This window comes from Papilio polytes, unplaced genomic scaffold (genome assembly GCF_000836215.1).
Source record: "Papilio polytes unplaced genomic scaffold, Ppol_1.0 DF824191.1, whole genome shotgun sequence".
Lineage (NCBI taxonomy): Eukaryota > Metazoa > Arthropoda > Insecta > Lepidoptera > Papilionidae > Papilio > Papilio polytes.
This window is the reverse complement of record NW_013525013.1, coordinates 1,241,210-1,258,242: the sequence shown is the minus strand read 5'-3', so window position 1 is coordinate 1,258,242 and position 17,033 is coordinate 1,241,210. Positions and strand designations below refer to the sequence as shown.

The 17,033-nt window shown below is 33.0% G+C and overlaps 3 protein-coding genes across 7 annotated transcripts in view; 2 read left to right on the top strand and 1 right to left on the bottom strand.

Moving 5' to 3' along the window:
* Nucleotides 1-8,298, top strand: part of LOC106110837 (Niemann-Pick C1 protein) — a 48,016-nt gene extending 39,718 nt beyond the window's left edge. Inside the window, exons 20-23 of one of the 4 annotated variants that reach the window (XM_013292771.1) lie at nt 35-229; nt 988-1,075; nt 2,720-2,802; nt 4,830-5,108. In XM_013292771.1, the coding sequence (XP_013148225.1) occupies nt 35-229; nt 988-1,075; nt 2,720-2,802; nt 4,830-4,841 (378 nt within the window). In that variant the 3' untranslated portion in view covers nt 4,842-5,108. Of the gene's footprint in view, nt 1-34; nt 230-987; nt 1,076-2,719; nt 3,063-4,829; nt 5,109-7,284 lie in introns of those variants that run through there. The other 3 variants (XM_013292770.1, XM_013292769.1, XM_013292772.1) reach the window with 3 other exon arrangements.
* A 1,853-nt stretch (nt 8,299-10,151) lies between these two features.
* LOC106110919 (sarcoplasmic calcium-binding protein 1) lies at nt 10,152-14,464 on the bottom strand. 2 transcript variants are annotated; one of them, XM_013292876.1, is made up of 4 exons: nt 14,295-14,464; nt 12,473-12,639; nt 11,598-11,831; nt 10,152-10,630 (listed from the first exon to the last, which is right to left on the bottom strand). In XM_013292876.1, the coding sequence occupies exons 1-4, from the start codon at nt 14,344-14,346 to the stop codon at nt 10,508-10,510; spliced, it is 576 nt and encodes a 191-aa protein (XP_013148330.1). In that variant the 5' UTR covers nt 14,347-14,464; the 3' UTR covers nt 10,152-10,507. The 2 variants fall into 2 exon arrangements, with proteins under 2 accessions (XP_013148330.1, XP_013148329.1); XM_013292875.1 differs by having other exon boundaries at nt 12,461-12,639; nt 14,295-14,463.
* A 984-nt stretch (nt 14,465-15,448) lies between these two features.
* On the top strand, nt 15,449-16,870 carry LOC106110918 (thioredoxin domain-containing protein 15). The gene is made up of 2 exons (XM_013292873.1): nt 15,449-15,597; nt 15,975-16,870. The coding sequence occupies exons 1-2, from the start codon at nt 15,552-15,554 to the stop codon at nt 16,805-16,807; spliced, it is 879 nt and encodes a 292-aa protein (XP_013148327.1). The 5' UTR covers nt 15,449-15,551; the 3' UTR covers nt 16,808-16,870.
* Nucleotides 16,871-17,033: the final 163 nt, after the last annotated feature.

The window sequence follows — 17,033 nt, the reverse complement described above, 5'->3', positions numbered from 1 at the left end:
ATGACGTTAGTGAATGTGATGGTGGTGATGTCAGGTGATGGCGGTGGGCATCGCGGTGGAGTTCTGCTCGCACCTGGTGCACAGCTTCAGCGTGTCGGGCGGCGCGTCCCGCGAGCAGCGCGCCGCCGCCGCGCTCACGCGCATGGGCTCCTCCGTGCTGTCCGGCATCACGCTCACCAAGTTCGGCGGCATCATCGTGCTCGCCACCGCCAAGAGCCAGATATTCCAAGTACGATCACGCGGTTTATTTTTTATAATACAAGCTAGCAAACGAGCAAGAGGCCACCTGAATCCACCGAAATGGAAAGCGATCGCTGCCCATAAACATCCGCAATTGCAGATGCTTTGCCTACCCTTCATTGACGAAGGAGGAGACGCACATAAAGAGGACATTTCCCCTTCATATGGGTCTCCTCCACCGTCAAATCCACTTTTCTTTTCAATCCTTTCCTCTTAAGAAAAGGGTGGAAAAGAAAAGGGACTAAAATTGGGCCTCCGGTACCACACGCATCAGACGAAACGCGGAATTGCTTCCACTTCACGCCTGTTTTCTGTGTGGTCGTGGTATTACACCGGGCGAGCCCCTGCAGTGTGAAGATGTTAAAGCGGGCTCTACCACTGTTCGCGACTACGCGTTTACTTATACGAGTGTCCGACTCGAAGGACCATCTTTTTAAAGTGACTTTTTATCGACTTTTTGTAACTAGTTATCTTGTTAAGTATTAAAAATGGTAAAAGGCAAGTCGGAGATGTGTTAATATGACAAAACAAGTATGTGTACCTGTTTATCCGACTCGAAGGACCATATTTTGAAGTATTTTGTCATGTTAAAAAAACTGTATTGAATCTGAATTTTTCCTTGGTTTATGGTATTTTGTAAATTGGGTCACAAATGAGACCTTATACATTTCTCTATCTCTATTTCTTGCTAGATTTCTTAGAATTAGTTCTTTCATAAAATCTTATATGTTATTTTTTGTAATTCAGGTGTTCTACTTCCGAATGTACCTCGGCATAGTGTTGTTCGGCGCCGCGCACGGCCTCGTCTTCCTGCCCGTCATGCTCAGCTATATCGGTGAGTTGCCGCACCTCACACACCTCACACACCTCACGTGTCTCACACCATCCATGCTTCACACTTCTCATACAAACTTTCATATCTTGCATATCACTTCACGAGCCGTACACACCTCAGGTACCTCAAATAACACACGTGTCTCACGCCTCACTTGCCTAACACGCGTCATGCAAACTTACATGCCTTACGCCAATCAGTTTACGTGTCTCAAGCTCCACACAAAACCTCACATACCTCACTCTTCCCACGCTTTATACCGCACTCATAAAACTATAAACAGACTTAAAATGTAACTTTACTTATACATACAATACATGCATGAGATGTATGAATGTGGAAGAGGCGATAGATGTGCCAAGTCCTAGTTGAATGGAAGTCGGTAATTTCTGCCTACCTTCTTGGGTTGGGCGTGAGTTATTATGTTGTTTGTGTAGAACTATCTCTGTTTTGATAGACTTGGCTCAATGGAATAAATGTTAAATACATTCAATATTTCAGGCAAATATTTTAAACTAGTTTTGGCCCAGGATTCCGTCCCTGGAATAAAAAAACGATAATAAGTAGCCTGTGTGTTCTTCCATACTATCATCTACATCTGTACCAAATTTCATTGTGATCCGTTCAGCAGCTTAGCTTAAAAACTCTAACAAACATTCATCCATCCAAACTTTCGCATATTAGTAAGATTCTAGTTTAGTCAATGTATTCCACAATAATACTCTGCTAATAATAAAGCTATGATTTAAGTTACGTTAGTCTATTTTTCAAATTACAGAAATATTGCATGCTTCTTATTTCTTATATTGTTTTGACATTTTTTTATTTTGTCGCCTTTTTTTAGTTTTTTTTTTGCTTGTATGTTGGACCTTTGAAGCAGAATTAGTTTTATAAATATCGTTTTGTATTTATTTTTCTACAACTGTCTTTAATGGTTTACAAAGAATTTTTATTTTTATAATCGTATTAAAGACAGTTTTTTTGTTTTGTTTTTTTTTTTCTTTTTGCGGTGTAGTAACAACTAATAATGTCTAATTTTTACTAACAAATTGTGGTTTTGGTAAGTCTATTATGGCATTTTTTTTTTCATAGCTTAAGATATTTTTTATGTTTGCTTTTAAATTATATGCGCTAATCATTATTAATATTGTTTCTTATTAAAAGAAATAACATAGTAAAATTATTTAGTAATAAAATAACAAAGTATTAGAACTGCTTACTACGTAACACGCTTTCAAATAGTGGTTCCCAAGTATTTTGTCAAAAGGTATAATTTTTTCCTAAACTCTGCTAGTAAATCGAATTTTCATGTTACAGTTTGCTGAGTTTTTAAGGAACGGAAAGTTTTTTTTTCACTAAAGTTTAGAAATCAACGGAATTCCGTCTAAAACGTGAATTTACTAATTGTCAATAGCAACCTGGTCTACGTTTAAACCCTTTCACCATTAAAAATTATGCTACAAAATAAAAAAAAATCCAATAAGTTTTTTTTTTCAAATTTTTTTTCTAGTTTTTTTTTTTCATTTTGAATGTTTGGTAACCGCTTATGTTAGGCAAATAATGAACATTATAGGTGTGTAAATAGCAGAAAAGGGCTGTAAGGAGGAAGGTAATGTCAGGCAGGTAACGCGCTGGGTTTTTCAGGGTCGCCGATGAACAAACAGAAGCTGGCCAAGCAGCTGCTGCGCGGCAAGGAGCGCGGCGTCGCGGAGACCTCCCTCACGCGAGTAAGCGGCGAGACTTACACGCAGTATCACTTTGACTGCTAGCTTCACGAGAATAGACTCTGTTTCTATATGCATAAGATACAATATCGTGTACCATCCGAAGTGCCTAATTTCTTTAGTGTAGTGGTCAAGTGCTTGACCTTTCTAGTAATTATTCATTAAGTATGAAAAGTTTTTAGTGTACTAAAATGCAATAATTTTTTTTTTATTGTATTTGGTTATTTTTGGTAATACGTTTGTCGACCACTACTTCAGTGTATTTACAAGTCTATACTTTGATATAGCACGTTATATGTTACGATTTTGCAAAAAAAAATTCGAAAAATTAACTTTTTGTCAATATATGTTTATAGATTTTGTTTGTAATTTTAGTTTTTAAAAAAGAAATCGCTTCGGATGGTTACACGCATTAGAACATTGTCTAATCTCGTATCGGTTACTAACGGTTTCGGGCTATTTGTAATATTCTAAGGTGGTTTACATTTGTACAAAAAAAATTTTTTTTGTTCGTTATCTGTACACTGCCTTAAGTGTTCGAAACTTTAAAAGTTTCCTCGATTGATATGGTGAAATGCATTTATTTATTGTTAATGGATTTGGAAATTTGTAATTTAAATAAAAAAGTAATAAAAAAAAATTACAAATTTTTAACTCCAGGGGTCTGGTTGACCGTTAAGGTCTTTGGCACAGGCTGCGGATGGTCTTTGGCACAGGCTGCGGATTTTTTCCTTTTTAATATTTAATTTGCATGTATGTATGTTAGATGTATGGACATTAGCCATTCCTATTTTTTTTCGAATTTATTTATTTTTTTTGTTGTCGGCTTTGGGCGCCATCGCCTTTTTTGCACATTTTTTTCATATTAACACTGATACTTAATTGTTAGTACTTAAAGCATTGGATATGGCAACACCAAAAATCTGTTTTTTTTCTATGCTAATTTTGGGGTGAGCGCGCAAATACGAAAAAACGTGTTTTTTTTGTATTTTTTTCAAGGTAATGTCAATAATATTTCGTAATGAATTAAATTATTTTTGAATATCATGTTTATATTGTTAGTAAGTAGATTTTCGAATAACTCTTTTTTAGAAAGCGTGCATTAGATTCGAATATGTTATAAATGAACGTATTTTATTGTGAAAATGTATGAAATGGATGTGGTTGTTAATATGAATAATTTTCCCCTTATTTCAAAGTGATTTCATTATTGTATTTTTGTGGGTAAATTATTAGACAATTAACCTATAAATTGGGCTAAATATACCCAATGATTTCAGATTGATTATTATGTTGATTTTTTTATTGTTTTAATAATAAAATATTCACAGCCTTTTTATTTATTTGCTATAAACAGCTTTTTTTGTTGTTATACTGGTTGACACAAGAATTAGACAAGAATTTCTGTTGATTTTTTTTAAATCTACCTTTGTATTGCAAAAAAATGCAATCAAAGAGAAAAAATCTTGTTTAGTTTTTGTATCAGATATGAAGACGCCTCGAAACTAAGACTGCTTTAAATTTTGTACTAAATTAGAGATTTGGAAGAGATTTTATATAAATGCTAGTAACTTTTAAATTATTTATGTCGGGAGTACTTATTTTGAATACAAACCTAAGAAAGTAGGTCTAAAAAAGACACTTTTTTCGTTTTTAGATAAAAAAAAATACCTGCAAAATTTTTTTGAAATTGAATTTTTATGAGATTGTGTAGGAATAATTAAAAATATATGTTTTTTCTCAAACAAATCGTCTCAAAAACATGTATTTAAATAAAATAAATACGTTTTGTACTATCAAATTTCAATGCGATTAGTGTTTTTTTTTTTTAAATAAATTTCAGTATTTTTTTTTTCGAGCATTCTAAGTCGCGTTGGCGGATGGGCTGTCTTTATCCTAGATGTCGCACATTTATTAAATTAATTTATTTCCTAACTAACATTGGGGTATCTCTTCCAGTGTGACTGGTGTTGGTAACACTGACTCTCCCATTCTGTTGATTTTGTATGACAATTGAGTTGTATTTACAGGTACACCTGTAAACGCCATGGGATTAAATAAAGGAACAAATTATTTATTCTAGGGGTAATAATATGGTTTCTTGCGTAGTTTAATGTTTAGGGGCGGCAGCCTCATGTTCCTAGTGATTTTAGGAGTTTTGTATACTAAATAATTGTGTATTTAATATCCCAATACCGAGGAATCTCCACTACTTAAAGTTAGTACTTACTCTGTGGGATTTTATCCAAAGTGTATTGTAATAGCTTATGGCATATTTGTAATAGAAATAAAATTATTTTTTTTCGACCGTTTTTTGTTTTATTTTTTAGTTTTAGCAACTGCATGGCACTTATTGGTGTTGCCAGTTTTTGCATGTTTGACCATAGATTTGTAACATATAAGTGGGGCACAAAAGTTAGATGAAAAGGCCTGTAGAGCCTTTTTGTGGGAGAAATTTCCTCAATCGTTAACAGTATTAAGTGAAATTTCGCAAATCGTTCGTAAAATGTAAAAAAAATACAAGAAATTGTCCATTTATAGTTATACATCTATAGTCATAAAAAAATTAACCGCCATTTTATTGAGCAATTCGTTTTATGTAATTATCCGGAAGTACAAAGGTCCAATATACATAATTGAGCGGTTTTTTAGTAAATAAGTTGTTACTAAATTTTTACTTTTTTTCTTTTTGGATCATAAAGGAGCTTCTGTGCGTAAGTCAAAACAACGTAAGAAATATTATTTATTTAGAAAAAAATGTATACGTAAAATGACAACAGATAAGCTTTGCAAATACTAATCACAAGGGTAGTTACATATTGCAATTTTATTATTCCTGCTTGACTGTTGACCACATTATTCATAATCAGTTATTTTACTGCCATATTTACATCAAGGACTTAGCTGGAAAAACAAAAGCGAGAGTTACATAGTATTTTTTATTACTTATTTAATAATTCACAAATTAAAACAGACTTGAAACAAAAGCAAGAAACCCTTAATCATTAAATTAATCTTAGTAATGTGGTCCAAGGTATGTTTTTAGTAATTATTTGATAAAATTATTTTAATCAAATAATTACTAAAAACCGTACAAAGCAACCTACAGCACGCTTTACCACATAAATGAAAAAAAATCGTAACCATGGCAACCACTACTGAAGCAAGTAGTAACTAAAGTTCAAAAAGATATGACCCCAATATTTAAAAAAAAAGTTCTTCAGCATTGCACCAACGGTAAAAGAAACATCACAACACTTAGTTAAACCACAGAATTGCTACACGTAAAGCAAACGCGTAAATGCTGATCTTGTGCAATGAACACACCACTGCCTTATCTGACCACTTAGTATGAGCAATTTACAGTAATAATGGTTGTCTGTCTGTTTAGCAATAGAGTAACTAAAATATAATGGGCGTCGCCAACCAATGTAGGAGAGGCAGATTATCAAAAGGATAATTATTTAATAAAGGAAAAAAAACAGATTGATGACCTTTTGGGAAGTTGGTTAGTGACGTCATTATTGAGCTATCAACAAATCTCTAGGGTTTGCAGTAAAGTGTTATGGGTTGTTAAAAATGCAGCACGCGCATACGGATGCCAAGCTAGTCTAGTTAATATCGATCGTTTCCTGAAAGCGATATAAACATTTAACTGATAGAGTACAAGGTAACACTTACGGATAACGATAACATTTATTACTTGACTGATACTTATCTGTATCTATACTAATATAATAAAGCGTAAACACACACTTCTTTGTTGCCTAAGATGTCAGCAATTACAGCATATTTTTGAATATCTCTTGTTTTAATAAAAAGCCCTACTCTTACGTCACGCTTTATGCTATACATTTTCACGCCATTAAACTTAGGGGTAAATTATCAGAAAAAAAACCCTAATGTGGGAAAGGGACCATAAGGTACAATTGCCAATATCAAGGAAGTAAGATTGCAATTGTTTAACATGTCATGTCATTTTGACATTTGCAATTGATATGACAAAAGTAAACAATAAAATATAATTTTCATAGTTATCATGCGGATGAAGCCGCACGGGAACAGCTAGTTACCAAATATTGGTGGTACGAAAATATCTATACGACTATGACAATATAAATAGCTAAGAAATAATTAACTCATTTATGTTATTTTTAATGTCAGTAATATAATAAAGCTTTTGCTTCTTGTGATGTATTCCATTTAGAATTGCTTTCGTAATTTTCATTTCTTGCATGCGTAAATCGGATTTGCACCGACTTGAATCACAATAGTAATTTATGCAATGTAGTGTACATTAATTACACCGAGTAAGTAATGCACAAGGGATAGGGACTTAAACTCCCAAAGTCCAGTTGGACTCCTGGGATCCACGGGAGACTTGACAAAAGGTGTATGAAGAAATATAACAGAGGTTTACTGCAATTAGTTGAAAGTTATAACTAAAGCAACGAAAGATATAAAAACATCGTCTACTATTCGTAGGCATAACCCGTCGTCGGGGACGCTGGCGGGTGTCAGGACGCGGCCGCGCCTACGGCAGTCTAGACAACCCGCCGGAGCCCCACGCATCCAGCTCGGAGCCCCTCACCAACGAGATGTAGCGACATCTAGTGAACGCGACTCGCAATCACATTGTACACGATACTTCTAGTTCGTACAGACCATCTTGATACTTGCGAACTTTATTTAATAATGAATTTGTTTATTAATTGTAGATTAAAGTGTTTTAAAAATGCGTTTCTTATGACGTATTTTGTTTTTGATAAAATGTTAACGAAAAGTTGTACTTTAGAACAACGAAATTATACGAGTTATTTAACTAAAGAATGTAAATAAGCAGAGTAATAAAATATTATTCTAAGCTTTGTTATAGATAAGTGACATTATCTAACAATTAAGAAATTTAAAATTAACGTATTGGTGTGACAAGAGGATTGCGAATCGCGACATCTAGTGGACTCGGAAGAAACTAAAAGCAAGTGGAAAATGTGAAGTTATTGCAGCTAGAGGACTGTAACGGTGTAGTGTAGTTTAATATCGTGGTAACTGATGTTTTATCTCAAACATTTTACGTTACAAAGCAAAAATAAAAGAAGCCAGGAAGTCTCAAACTTTGTAGAAAAAAAACATTTCAAATATCAAACTGGTGTAAAACTTATCAACAAAATATCGTTAATAATTTTTTTGTCTTCCACATTTTGTTCTGTAGACCAAAGACATGATTATTTTAGTCTTTGAGTGTTATATTATAATACTTGTATGGAAGGGCGGATCCAGCTTTGGCGCCAGGGGAGGGTGGGTCACAAAGTCGTGGTCAAGTCAAGAGCTCAGGGGGGGTCATGAACCCCATGACCCCCCCCCCCTGGATCCGCCATTGCTTGTATGATATTATTAGATGCCATTTTATCGAAGTCTCGAGATAGTTGAAATAATTTAAACTTAGTATTTTTGTCTAGTAATGAATTTTAATTGTAAATGTGGAACTTTAAAGTTTAATAATATAGTATGTAATATTTAAAAACATAAAAAAGATTTAAGTATCATGATTAATCGAATTATAAAAATTGCCCCATTTAAAATAATGAAGGTAGTCTCGAAATTGTAGATGAATTCGATTCGACTTCAGGGCAGGAAAATTGTTTGTGTTTGTAGGAATTATATCGTCACAGAAGATTTTAAAGTAAATTGTTGTTAAAATTACCTTAAGAGTTTATTAATGCAATTACTTATATTATTTGTGATAATAGTAAAATAATAACGTGATTTTAAATTTCGATATTGTGTAATACAAAGCGAGAGAAGAAATAATTTAAAAACAAGTTTTACAGTTTAAAATTTCAGTTTTTTAATTGCCGTTTTAGCTAATTTTAAACTATCTTGTCTATTACTATTTTTTAAAATAAGGACAAAATAATTATATATTCAATTAAATGAAGTATCAAGAAAAATTAATCCACATAATCTGGTTTTTATTATTTTTCTTGTCTCGCTTGTATTATTTTATATGACGTAAATTAAAAAAAAAAGTCTAAAATAAATATCATGGTAGTTTAACTATATTTGTATATTTGAGGCTTGTAGAAAATATTTAGAACTCTATGATAATTCTTACGCTTTGTGAGTTACTTATTTTTCGACAGACCCGTCGAAAAGGTCAATCTCAGATAGAGTTTTCATTATAGTAGGTTAACTTTATTTATGATAAAAAAAACTACGATGGTTTTTGACATATGTAGAACAATATTCTACTTGCAAGTGGACCAATTATTTATTTTTATTTTTACGAGTTTGAAAACCTGGAATTAAAAATGTATGCACTACAATGCTTGCTATTTGTCGAAGTAAAAATTAATTTCAAAAGACATTGGACAAAATTATATTAATTTATCTGGATTACGTAATTGAAGCTTTTTAAATGAAATATGGACGATACTTACTTTGTAAAGAAAAATAAATCTTGTAAACATGATAATAAATGTTTAAATATTACACGATTAATCTGGCAACATAATGATCATGTTATTTTTGGCGGGGCCTTTCAAATGTCAATTTACGCTAAGTACTAAACAGATAGTAGATTGTAGAATGTTCTAGAAATTTTTAGGTTAGCTTTCATATCAAAATTGTTACTAACATTCAGTTTTGAGTTCTTTTATAAGCAAAATAACAGAATATTGGAGTAAAACCTGTTCCTCCTGTCATTTTTATTATAACACGTTACTACATATGTAAATGTACTAAATGAAACATTTAAAACCATATTTTAGCTTTGTACGGTTTTAGTAAAATTTTCTATGCATTTAATATCTGACTACACTTTAACAAAAACTATTTTTAGATAATGTACTGTATATACTAACCACGTTTTGTATTAAATGTTTAGTTATTACGTAGGAAAAAACACAGTATTTAAAAATAAGAATATAAGAAATAATAGAAATTAAAATTATCAGTCATGATACTCTTTAAAGACGGCCATCTTGAAATTGTCAAAGAATAGTTATTCAAATAGCGTTTCCGGTAAATATTATCTATGGTATAAAATTACAAGAAATTGCAGAAAATTGTAACCATTCTTATATAAAATCTGGAAATACGAATCCTATAACTAACCATATAAATAGGTACTAACACTACTACGACGTTTTGTATTAAATAGTAATTTGTATATTTGCTATTTACTGTGTATATAAAGTGTTTATTGTTCTTTCAATAAATTCTGTGTAATTGTGTTTTAAATAAATAATGTAATTAATATTCTGCATTTTATTTTAATTGTAGTGATAAAGAGGGTTATAGGAAATTAAAATTCCAGCGTAGATAAAATAATTTAATTTAAAACAAAAATATACTAATGTTTTATCTGTACCACAGATCAAGAAATAACAGACTAGATTTAATCTTAACTACATTGAGACGATACAATATCTGAGCCGGAGACAAGAAAAAGTACCTTTTAAAAAAATTATAACAACCGACATCAGGAGATAATGACTAATTTAGTATCTTTGATTTTTTTAACTTCAAATTACTAAACCCCTTATGGGTAAATTAAATTTTACTGAGAAGAGGCAAAATATACTACAATCTCTATGGCATTAAGATTTACATATTAAATTAAACACATAAAAACGTAAAAGTATTTATACACGTCTGGTTAAAGAAAGTTTTGTCACTTAGAGAAGCACAGCGTTCACACACGTAGCTATAGTTCTATAGGTCCGAAGAGATGCTTCGCCGGACAGTCCTCGCTTTGATCTCCTAGGAATTGGGCAAATAATTCCTGATACCGCGATAGAGTAATGCCTCCTCTTCTTCGGTCGTCGTCCTGAAACAAAATTTACCTACATCTACAGTACACAACAATCATTAGTTAGCTACGAGTAATAATTGAAGTGGTCATGATATTAAGAAGTAGTGTAATTTAATTTTTAATCTAAGAATCAATGCATTCATGATATATGTATGTGAAACAAAGCATTATCTATGGCAATATTATGATATGTTGGATGTGAAAATAGAACGGGCCTGTTCCCCGGCACACGCTACCAGCGTAAATTGACCCGTGTATCAGTTGGCCGGTCGCCAAGGGAAAGCTCTTCTTATAACAAGATCATTCATCTTGTTGCATAATTCTATTTCGACTACGTTATTCGTGGTGATGAGAAAAAACTTTATATCTTCGCTATTTCTGAAAATTCTTAATTTAAAACATAGTAATCTTTAAAATGCACGAAGAATTGTTTTATTTAAAATAATAATTTATTAATAAGCAACAAAATAAGAAATGTCCTGCGAACAGAATTTTGGCATCTAAAACAAATCGAATTGGTTTAGTAACAATTTATTAATAGCCAAGACTTGTCTAGACGTAATATTTACTGGCTCGGATTGCTTTAATTGAATCCGATCATTAAACGGTCTAATAACCGTGACATAAATCTACGTGACATTTTGCCAAAATTCATCAACAAAATTGCAGAAACTACACGCTTATTTACATTTTGGTTCAAGAGGAATTTCTTACTGTAAGAATCATTCCTAAGTAAAGAAAATGTATCTTTATTTATTCAACTACCCACTTTTAGAATTAAAAGAACGATCGTGTTTTTCTCGAAATATAAATCCGTGCAAATTCGAGGTTAATGTTTCAAACAAATTAAATTAGTTTCTGCAATGTTTTCAAAGGAATTGATAAATGATTTTGTATATAACGGACCAAGGACAAATTTCGGACTACCTTCTAAAATAAGTAAACGTAGGTGAACTTAATAATTGGTTAAATAATAACTTACATTTAATAAGGAATAGAACGCCTCATCAATAATTTTGATATCCTCAAGTACCATCCTCTGCACACAGTCGTATCTGTACTCTTCTAAAGCCAGAACACCGTCACTGTTCAAGTCTATCATTCTGAAATTTGACTCTATAAATGCCCTCATAGCCTGTGGAAAATCTTCATACTTTCTGCCGACACAGCAGTTCATAACAGCCTGTTTGAACTCGTCCACTGTTATTATACCATCCTAGAAAAAATAAACTATCAAACAAAGATGGCGGACATGATAAGATTACAAGCAAAAGCGTGCGCGTTGCTGCAGCGTGGCTTTAAAGCGCTACAACTAAAAGCAACAATTTTAAGTTTGTATAATAAAAATAATGCATGCAGCAATTTTTCTTCAATCAATATAACATATTATTTATTGGAGAGTGTATTGACTTGTGGGTATTTTGTGCTAGTGTGTGTTATGTATTCTGTCAATAATGTAATGTAATACCCACCATCTGCATGCTTCTAGCGTACATCAACAATGCGTCTACGATCTACGAGTACATTCACGTTTGCAGGCCTAACTACGTTGAAAGGGATACAAGCTTGTTAATAATTTAATTAACTTAAAAAAAGCAAATACCCTAAATACTCAAGACTCGAATTTTTCTCGCGTACCCTACAAATATTTATGTTATCCCAAGAAGAGAGTGCCAACTTTAGGTATCAGCCTTAATTTCTATCAAGAGTAAAATACTTAAGGCTATAACTAAATAATAGTTCTTAACGTTCAGTCTTTGGATATATCTTTAAAAAACCTTGTATCCCTTTGCATGCGTTGCGTTGCGTACACTGCGGTAGAGTATGTGGAATGTGATAACCGACATAGTCTGGCACCTTGTCGAAGTCCGCGAGCTGAGCGATTTCCTCCCAGAGGCTTAGCATGATGTGCCTGTAGCGCTGCAGCCGTGACCCACTGCACTCTCCGCGCCCCTCCAGGACGCAGGACCGCAGTGCAAGGCAGTGAAAGTCGTGTGCGTCTAAGTAACCATTGCAATCGATATCTGGAATATCAAGAAGGTTCAAGTTGCTATAGTAAAAGGTGGCAGACGAGCACTCAACCACCTGGTAACATTATTTTTTTGTTTTTATCCCGTCTATTAACATTCATTAACAAACCCAAGCACGACAATCGTCTTGGGAAAGATTTAATGGTTAAGTGACATTTATTTTGTTTGCATAATCTATGACAAAAAAACAAAATTGGTGCGCAATCTGAGTTGTATAGAACCTTGTCAAAGTACAGTATTGAGCGTCAGTAAATTTTGGTAAAGTTGACAAAACAAAAGGGGATTTTATAAACTTTATTTCTCATTAATTGGTTGATATACCAAAAGTAGAGGCATACTGGCTATATCGGTAAAAGTCAATACTAGTCGGCAGCACAGGTCAAGTCCACTATATCTGGCATGTTGTCAGTAACGGCATTGCAACCTCAACGTGATTTAGTGTGTCGCAACGCGCTTCAACTTGGCCGCCGAGCGTGAACAATACACATTGATAGCTTATTATGATCTATGCCAAAATGTAAAATGTAAAATGTAACCATAGATATATGAATGTGGAATTATGCCTGTTTCGCACTTAGCCAGTACAGTCGAACAGTTGCCATGAATAGTGAAAGATTTTATGGACTCATTATCACCAGTTAGCGCTCACACTGTGGCAGTTGATTGCCAGTCCAGTTATTGAGCGCTACTGACTAACTGTACTGGCCAAGTGTGAACCGCGCAAAAGCGATAGTGGTGAACCACGACAGTGCCGAAGTCCGTTATTTTTGCGTTTGAAAATTCTTAACTTGAAGTCTAGATTAGTGATCAATAGATTAAAATTTTACAACCCAAATAAATGACGCTACTATTAATTGCGTAACATTTTATATACATAAAACAATTTTAAAGTTTAAATACATTTAACATGCTTCGGCATCGGGAAATAAGTAGTTAGGGTGGAATTTTGTTAGAAATACATAAATTCATCCCACGTTCATTCAAACACGTGTGTTTATATGATCAGTGGAAACTGTTTAATATATTTAGATTTGATGTGAGTTGGGATAATAACTAAAATGCAGATAAAATGACAGCTATGTGAATACTGCAACGCTGACGCAATGGACAGACGCATCATTCTAAAATATATTTCGAGAGGTTCATTTAACATCTGTACGTTTTATTGCAGTCAAATTATTTGCTTCTTTATACCCTTTGAAGTCGTGATAAAAAAGATAAAATACTGTACATTTTAAACTGTGTTTCGAACTCAGAATGATGCCAAATCAAATAAATTCAATATTGGAGGTGATTGTACCGCCTTGTACAAGGACGTATAACATCGTTTCGGAAAACACCACACAAACATTTAGAAGTACCAGCAGTGAACCCCTAAAGGTCCTTGAAAAGGCTTACAAACTTTACGCAAATACACCATGTAATAACAACCATAGATAGAAGAAAATACAGACGCGACTTAGTGGTTGTACCTCTAAATCGAAATTGAAGATTTAATTTATAGTAAAGTAAACAATGGACAGGTTTAGTTACAATTTTACGTTTTTAATGTAGTCTTTATTTAAAATTCAAAATATTTGATCAAAAGATTGTTTAAATTCAAATTGTTTTCACACTTTTAAATAAAAAATACAGGTAACGGTACTCACCATATAAATATCTGACAACAAAGGCAACGCGGTTATCCCACGAAGAAGCCATTCCGATTAAATTAACACCAAAACTTTTGTTGCAATAATTATTTAAAACAGGGACCAGTTAGCTGATCGGCGAGTCGCGCCGATGTTTGCGCGGCAACTGCTCGATATAGAGGGGGAGCAATATCGACATTTTAAACTTTAAAAATATCGATAAAACGTAAGATATTAAACTTTGGAAATGAGTTTGTTTCAAGTAGCTTGTCTGATGGTATTAGTAAGTTAAGATAGACAATGATACAAATCACTATTATCTACTGGATTGGGACAGTAATTAATGAATCTTTGTATCAATTTTTAGTACTTAATATCAACTGTAGATGTTCATCGGTTGATGGTCATAGATTCTTACAAAAGACTGGTACTGTATTTGGTTTTTACCAGTCTTTATTGCATGTAATTGTCAGTTAACAAGCCTTTCTTTGATTAGTTACATTATAATACATCGACATTCAACGTTTTTTTAAATTGCTGTTTTTTATAATACCTTTATCGATATTTTTATGCGATGTAATAGTCCATCACTAGATCGCCCGCGCATCTTTGCCACTGCCACGAAATAAGACAATGCGGCGAGGTAAGGCGCATTTGCGATCATGTAGCCGTAATCTGACGACACCGTGGTTAAATATATCTGCTGTACGCGTCGATCGATTTAGTTGTTTTTTCTATAGGTAAATTTATTCCGTGGGATAACCGTAAATTAATGCATCTTAAAATTGTCTCAAATTATGAATATCGTCGTCAATTGTTTTTGGACATGACGTCGTTATGTAAAAATTATACTTTAACCATTTTTGTTTTACCGAATATGTGAGGAGATTATGATTTGGAGAACATGTTCAGTTATTTATTAATTGTAGGGGATGCGAAACTGTGCAATTTTTGTGCGATTAGTAGTTTAACAATTAAATTAAAGGACAGTTCTGACAGTGAATATAGTGAAATTGAAAAGATACCTGATTATACAAAACCCATCATGAGGAAAAAAGACTTTTTACCTCTATGGTACTAAACGGGAACGGTGCGGTGTTGGTAACTTAAAATCTATCTGGCTAAAAACGATAAGAATCCAGAGCCGTAAAAATTGATTTTGGTTCTTGACGTTGACAGTGACATCTGACAGTACAATTGCATTTCTGAATTTAAAAAATTGTAAATATTTTGTGAATATTAATTGTTATACATTAATTTTAAGCATAATACAATATGACTCGAAGAAATAGACTATTGTATACTATGATATTTGTATTCTGTACGTATTTCAACAACTTATGTTCTAAAATATTTATGTCTTTAAACTGTATTACAAAAGATTCGACTTGAAATATTATAATTATAATACGGCATTCATATATCTAAAATCTACTACAGTATGATCAAAGTCCATTCATATATTATATAGATTTCTATTGTATTGGAATACCTTTTTTTGCAATGTTTACCTTCAAAGTGGTAGTACATTTTACGTCAATTTTAAATGAATAAAAAAATTGGTAGATTTCCTGACCTTTGAATAATTTTTGATGCTTAAATCTGTTCATATGGAAAGTTTTATCTATTTATATCTGGTTTATTTTGTAATTAAGTTATTAACATAGTTTTATTCATTTATTATTATTTTACTTCAAGGTTTGCCAATATTAACCAGCCAGTTTGATGTTGAGGAAGAAGCAATTCTTGACAAAGTCGAGAACGAAGAAGAACCGGATGTCCCTAATGTTGATGAATCGGAATCTTTACTTTCAAATGTTGTATCTGATGTCAACAAAACATTAACAAACCTCTACAACCATGTAACATCAGCTAACATTACTGCGGAAAACCGAACAAGTACAGCAAACGAGACTAGAAAACTCGTTAAATGTAAAGAGATTTTATATGAAGGGACAGAAGAAATAGAGGTGGAAATTATCAACGGAACTCATTTAGCTAAGCTATTGCAAGTAAAGCCAGATATAACTAGCCGAGATACTGAGGCCGATTGTGTTTTAGTGTTATTCCATGCAAGAGCTTGTCCCTTTAGTGCCCATGCTGCCCCTCACTTCAATGCACTAGCCAGATCGTACCCTAATATAAAAATGGTGGCATTAGATGCATTAAAATACCATGGGATTAATGCTCAATATGGTATAGTTGGTGTTCCAACTCTCAAAATGTTCCATAACGGTAGACCGGTTGGAAAATTCAATGGTACAGAGTACAATATTCAGTCTTTCAGTAAATTTGTGCATGCTATCACAGGGCAATATCCTTTAGAACTCTTAGTGACATCAAAAGACTTCCAAGGACCAGTTTCTAGTGTTGTAGAGAAGGAGACTGACTATTTCTTGGTGTTGTCTTGGTTGTTCATAATAGTGTGTTCAATTTATTACTTTATGCAGTCAAAATGGTGGAAGATGATAGTCGAGATGGTGCAAAACAACTGGAGAGAATCTGAGGCTCAGCATGAGCACAATGATTAGTATTACAGACTGATAGAGTATTTTAAGATAAGAATAAAGGTAAAATAAATTATGATTCACCAATGTGTTGTTAATTTCACCATACATATAATACTAACTTTCCGACGTGACTCGCGCGCGGGTTTTAAAAAAACAATCTTAGTAAGTTGCCGATGAGTTCTTTCAGAATCAATTTGTTCTACATCTGTGCCAAATTTAATCAAGTTTTTTTTTTTTTTTTTGTTGT